The 6,743-nt window shown below is 48.1% G+C and overlaps 1 protein-coding gene across 6 annotated transcripts in view; it reads left to right on the plus strand.

The window, feature by feature from the left end:
* The window catches only part of TIAM1 (TIAM Rac1 associated GEF 1), a 395,754-nt gene that overhangs the window by 272,044 nt on the left and 116,967 nt on the right, over nucleotides 1-6,743 (plus strand). For all 6 annotated transcript variants that reach the window (XM_040484060.1, XM_040484063.1, XM_040484059.1 and 3 more), the window contains one exon: nucleotides 1,754-2,201. In XM_040484060.1, the coding sequence (XP_040339994.1) occupies nucleotides 1,754-2,201 (448 nt within the window). The remainder of the gene's footprint in view (nucleotides 1-1,753; nucleotides 2,202-6,743) is intronic.

Consider the following 6,743-nt stretch of genomic DNA (forward strand, 5'->3'; position numbering starts at 1 on the left):
ATATATATATATATATATATATATATATATATATATATAATTTGTTTTAAATTTTTTTTAACATTTATTTATTTTTGAGACAGAGAGAGACAGAGCATGAACGGGGGAGGGGCAGAGAGAGAGGGAGACACAGAATCGGAAGCAGGCTCCAGGCTCTGAGCCATCAGCCCAGAGCCTGACGCGGGGCTTGAACTCACGGACCGTGAGATCTTGACCTGAGTTGAAGTCGGACGCTTAACCGACTGAGCCACCCAGGCGCCCCTGAATTCAACAGTTTTAGATTCCACCCGAGTGAATCATAGAGCATTTGTCGTTCTGGGTCTCCTGTTTGTCACATCTGGCTACGCCCATCTTTCAGTTGTTCACTTAGTATCTATTCACGATGAAGGTGAAGTGAACTTTGAGGCCCTAACTTAGAACTGCCTGTGATGCTTAGAGATCCGGGCTCAGCACCTGTCTGGGCTTCACGCAGGACAGTGCTCGTCTGTGGCTTGGTTCATTCGGCCCCACTGCCTCTCAGCAAATATTTGAGCCCAAAGCATTCATTTTTATGCCAACCCAGAACTGTCAGTTTTTACATTTTCGAACCACAATTAGATGCTTACGAGACTTAAGGCTCAAAAAATGGTTAAATCCCCAAAGCATGTATTACTTTACCATCTATACCACTATGTCAGACCCCTGTTCCCGTTCTCTTCCTTTGAGAAAAATCAGTCTGACTTCTTATCCGTGAGACTGTTGAGCTGTCCTGTCCAATAGTGCTATCATTATCCTTCCTTGCTGACTACCATCATTTAATTATTGCTTATGGATATGCCGGTCGCACTTAGTGCAGTTAAGACTCTGGTTTAAGAACAGACCTGTCTGTGTCCCGGAAGTGTTCAACCTGAGAGCAGGGACTGTGCTTTGGAAGTTCCAAATGTTTTTAGACTGGGAATTGATTACCCCCCCCCCCCCCCCCCTCGCAGTTGCTGCAAGCTGTCACTTGGCCCGGGGGCAGTGAGTAGCTTGCTTTGGGCTCTTAGCATCCCGGCTTTGAAAGGGCAAGGTAATTGGAGAGCCTGTACTGGAGCTGTGGGCCCCACAGACTTATTTAGCTCCATGCAGGGTGAGAGGCTGCTTGTTTTCAAGAAGTGAAGCTGGTTCCAGCATGAGGACTCTTGCCTGCTCGTGGGACATGGGTCCTTGCTGGGTGAGTGGGTGAGGCGGTATGCTAGGTATCTTTTTAGTCCCCACATTACAAAACAGACTCCTAACTCCAGGCTCTTTATTTAAAAAAAAAAAAAAAAAAGAGGGGGAAAAAAGTATTAGCTGTAAAGACCTTGTTCTCCATTGTAACCCCTACCTCTGCAAGCACTGATCAGCCTGCAGAATTTCCTGGAGTTTTGGGCAGACTGATGAGGGGCGCCCAGCCACGGCGGTGGGAGAAGCTCAGTAGTGGATTCGCCAATTAGTTAATTACCTAAGTCAGATACATGGTGAGTTCTCTGGAAGGTTCCTTGTTTTTAAATACATAAATTTCTTGAACATTTCAGCCTGTTCAGATTCACGCCAGGGTGGCGTGGTGGTCTTCCTGAGCCGCTCTGCGGGCAGGTTAGGTTCGCGTGGGTCGGGGGCTTGAGGAGTCATTGGTCCAGGACCGAGTGGGAGCAGCAGCGCCCCATGGGTCTCGCGCAGCCCTGCGGCCACACGGTCTGTGGCTTGCTTCTCTGCGTGATGTATGTCTTCTTTTTCTCCCTTTTCGGCTCCCAAGGATGTTAATGTCGGCGAGGGCAGTGAGTTTGCGGACAGCGGGATCGAAGGGGCCACCACCGACACGGACCTCCTGTCCAGGCGATCCAATGCCACCAACTCCAGCTACTCGCCCCCCACCGGCCGCGCCTTTGTGGGCAGCGACAGCGGCAGCAGCTCCACGGGGGATGCGGCCCGCCAGGGGGTGTACGAGAATTTCCGGCGGGAGCTGGAGATGAGCACCACCAACAGCGAGAGCCTGGAGGAGGCGGGCTCGGCGCACAGCGACGAGCAGAGCAGCGGCACCCTGAGCTCCCCGGGCCAGTCAGACATCCTGCTCACGGCCGCGCAGGGCACGGTGCGCAAGGCCGGGGCGCTGGCCGTCAAGAACTTCCTGGTGCACAAGAAGAACAAGAAGGTGGAGTCGGCCACCCGGAGGAAGTGGAAGCACTACTGGGTGTCCCTGAAAGGTAGGAGCGGGAGCCCCGCTCCCCCAGCGCGTGATGCATCCGGCGCTCCTTGGTGCACCTGCGCACATGATGTTTCTTAATTACGTGGAGTTTGTGTTTTATACCAATTTTTTTTAAAGCTTAAAAAAATGTTTATTTCTTGAGAGAGAGAGAGAGAGAGAGAGAGAGAGAGAATGAGAATGAATCCCAAGCAGGCTCTGTACTGTCAGCATAGAACCCCACACAGGGCTTGATCGCACCTACCGTGAGATCATGACCAGAGCCAGAGTCAAGAGTCAGACGCTTAACGGACTGAGCCACCCAGACGCCCCTATTTTGTATCAGTTTTAACCAGTTTTTTTTTTTTTTATTGTGATAAGAATACTTAGCGTGAGATCTTAAGTTTTTAGGCGTATGTTACATTATCATTGACTGTAGAGCTGATCTCTGGGATGCAATCATCTCACTTAACTGAAACTTTATGTTCTTTGCTTATTTAGTAACTCCCCACCCCGGCCTCCCCACCAGCTGTTTTCTTCACTTTTTCACCCTTAAGCTAGAGGAGCATCACTAACCCAGTTTCCTCCTATATACAGCTGCTTGGGATGACAGTTTCGAGGGACATGTTCCAAAAAAAATTTCTCTTAATTATTCAAGGCATTGGAGTGCCCCCTGAAGTGACTGTCATAGAGGCAAAGTCATTAGTTTGAAGCCCAAGAAATTACTGTTTTTAGGCTTAAAAAAAAATGATGGAATATCACTGATTTCATAAGGTTTGACCTAATGCATAATAGAATGTCTGAGCCATCATATGTTTGTGAAACGTCACTGTTGTAGAGTCACACATTGATTATACACTTTTGAAGCAGGTGTATATGCTCTTGTGCATGTCTGCACGTGTCTCAGTAGTATAAAAGTCATAATGCATTTGTGAGCCATGTGCCTTTTTTAAAAAAAATTTTTAGGTTTACTTACTTATTGAGAGAGAGAGGACGGGTGGGGTGGCGGAGGGGGTGGGGGGAGGAGAGGGAGACAGAATCCCAAGCAGCCTCCACGCTGTCCGCGCAGAGCCCAATGCGGGGCTGGAACTCACAAACCGTGAGATCATGACCTGAGCCGAGAGCAAGAGTCGGAGGCTTAACCGACTGAGTTCCCTGGGCACCTCTGAGCTCTGTGTCTTAAAAAGAATACTTGAAGGCCACTTAGACTTTTTGTCACAAGCTCCATTTGAAACAGGGGTAGGGTTTGGCAGGACAGGTTAGATAGGTTAACGGGCATGAAGGGCAAGTGCAGGAGGGAGCCTGGGCTTTCCAGATGTGGCTCACACTCCGGACCATTCCATACTCAATCGCATCAACTGTGGCTGGTGTCGGGGACACCCAGTCCTAGAGGCACAGGATGCCCTGCAGTCTGTGGTGGTGCGCAGGCCAATCCTGGCAGGACAAGCAAGGTGTAGGCTGGCCCCATTACTATCGGTGCCAACTGTTGCTTCACCGCCTGGTGAGACGAGATGGGAGCTTGTTAACTAGACTGTACGCTTTGCTGCATGTCACAGAGACCCACAGTGACAACGTGTTAAGCAAGATGGAACTGATTTCCCTCCCATCTACCAGGGGTAGACTGTCTGAAGTCGTCTACCCCTGGTGACTCCTTCCTCTGAGTCATCTGGGTCCCAGGCTCCTTCTGTCCTGTTGCTCAGCTATTCCCAGAGCGTGATCTTAGTTCCTGTGGTCAAGACAGCTCACCACCGGGGCCGCATTCCTGCAGAAAAATGGAGGCGCACCCCCCTGCCCTGTATTAGGGCTGCTGTCTCAAAGTACCACAGACCGGCTGGTTTAACGAAAGAAATTTATGTTCTCCCAGTTCTGGAGGCCAGAGGAAATCAAGGTGTGAGTGGGATTGGTGCTTGCTGCCATCTCCCTCCTTGGCTTATAGAAGGCTGTCTTCTTCCAGTGTCTTCTCATGGCTTTCCCCTTCTGCCTGTTTGTGGCCCAATTCCCCCTTCTTATAAGAACGGCAGTTAGATTGGATTAGGGCTCACTCGTATGACCTCTTTTGATTGTAATGACCTCTTTTTACAATCCTACCTCCAGATATGGCCACTTTCTGAGGTACTGGATTAGGACTTTAACATAGGAATTTGGGGTGATAGAATTCAGCCCATGACAGGCCCCGGATGTACGTGTGAAACAAGCTTCCCACATCATTCTGACACTAAGTTCGAGAACACCAGTGTCCGTGTCAGAGAATAACAATAATTAGGTGATTTTTAACTTGGGACACAGAAGAGGGAACTGTTTTGTTTCTGCCGTTCCCTTAGAGAATAAATGATCCCGGAAGCCAGCGTGCAGGCATTTTGGAGCCCAGCTCAGGAGCCCGTTAGAGGAGGGAGCCTTCACTTTCTTGGTGACCCAGATCTGAGTGACACAGTCTGTCAGGATCCAGGCCCAGAACCCAGAGCCACCGAGTCCTTCGTTTCTTAATCCTGACGGGTTCCCATTATATATTGACATGCTCACGGCTCGTTCTTGCCACTCAAAGGCACAACGTGCTGCTGGGTTTTTTTTTTTTTTTTTTCTTTCTTAGCAACCCTTGGATATCATGAAATCAAAAGCATAGCACCTGGGAGCCGTGGGGGTAGATTTCTCCAAAGATTCTTTCGCTTTAGACAGAATAATTAATTTTTTTAAAAAAAGATCTCATTTAGCACGAACCTCTGGGGTGTCTCTCTCGACAACTGCCGAGCATACAGATGACGCTCAAGTGAAGTTGAGGGCCGGTGGACTATCAGGGAGCGTGTGGGTCCTGGATGTGTTGCTTCGTGTGCGTCTTCTCACTGGAGCAAGGAGATAATTAGAGGAAAAGCCGATTTTAACCACCTGCTGTCGTGGGTGATTGTAAACCAACTTTGGAAGATTCTAAAAACAGCCATTTGAGGAGACTGTATAAAGTGTTCAATGTTTGCACATGCCAAGGTTCGCGGATGTCCCCTCTCCATTATCCACAGGCCTCCTTCTCTGTCCTCACCCTCCGGCACAGCTGTGTTTCTCCTTCTCTGCTCACAATCTGCTAATCATGACTGTAGTGTTCGTCCTAAAGATCAGAGCGGGGTTTCGTAACGGGGGCACTCTTGACATTTTCTGGAAAATTCTTTGTTGTGGGGGTGCTATCCCGGGCGCCGTAGGATGTTTAGCAGGATCCCTGTCCTCTACCTGCTGGATGCCAGTGGTATCTCCTCCCCCACCCCCTACACCCAGTGACAGAGCCAAAAATGTCTCCAGACATCGCCACATGTCCCCTCAAGGGCAAGATTGCCACACTTCAAGAACCTCTGATTTGGAGAAAAATGGCGTCCCCTTTCCATTTTCTTTCTTATATTTATCTCTGAGTCTGTGCTAGCTTAAGAAGTAGAAATAGGTTCAGATGATTCTGCCATGTGTTACATGGGTTTCTGAAAAGACCTGAGATCTTCACAATAATAGGGATTATGGGAAAAACAAGGTTGGGGCAGACTACTCAATAGGTAAGTAATTCAGTTACGTGCTTGCAACTTTTTAACCCAATGCTGGATAGACGGAGAGATAGATAGATGGATGGACGGATAACTAAATACACTGCTAAAAATATTCACATAGTTCGCATCTTACTTTTTAGCAGTAAATACTATAGAAAACATCGGACTTCACCTTTAAGAAAAAAGAGAATATATGGGACACCTGAGTGGCTCAGTTGGTTAAGCGTCCAACTCTTGATACTGGCTCTGGTCATGGTCTCACAGTTTGTGAGACTGAGCCCCAAATCGGGCTCTGTGCTAAAAGCTCAGAGCCTGCTTGGGATTCTTTTTTCCTCTCTCTCTGCCTCTCTCCTGTGCATGCTCGCTCTCTCTCTCTCTCTCTCTCTCTCCAAATAAATAAATAAACTTAAAACAATTAAGATAAAAAAGTGAATATAACGCGAGTGGGTAGAAAGAGGAATCAAAACACCTGGATTATCGAGACAAGAACAGGAAAGAAGAAACCGTAAAGCCTAGGACCACCATACGGTAGGACTTGTGAGGAAAGCTTTTGGGAAACTCTGCCAAGGGAGAATTCATGCAGTGCGTGGACATGGCATCTGCCACTGTGCTGTATTCGGCTGTGTTTGGGGACTTTGCATTTCAGCAGCTGTTACCATGTGAATGTGAAATATTATGGGCTAAGAAAAATTGCCTCTGAACTAATGTGACTTTTCCATCGATACCCATCATTCTGCGTTACTAATCACATATGCGCAAATTTACGTTATGGAAGAAACCCCTCTTACGGCTGAATAGATTGTACTTTCAGGGCTTTGTCAGTCACATAAAGTGGGGCCCACGCTTTCCCTGAAAGTGGTTTTGATTAGTTGACAGTTAAATGTTCAGGTAATAATTACTATGAAAGTGAGCCTCACGTTAAGGAGACCATGGAGGCCATTCACTGAAGCCACCTTGGCATAAATCTGTGGGAGGTTTTTATTGTTTCTGTCTCATTAGTTTCACAGGGCCATTAAGTTCGGACCAGGTCTTGAGCACCGGGGGGGGGG

This window comes from Herpailurus yagouaroundi, unplaced genomic scaffold, assembly GCF_014898765.1.
Source record: "Herpailurus yagouaroundi ecotype Mexico unplaced genomic scaffold, PumYag 162, whole genome shotgun sequence".
Lineage (NCBI taxonomy): Eukaryota > Metazoa > Chordata > Mammalia > Carnivora > Felidae > Herpailurus > Herpailurus yagouaroundi.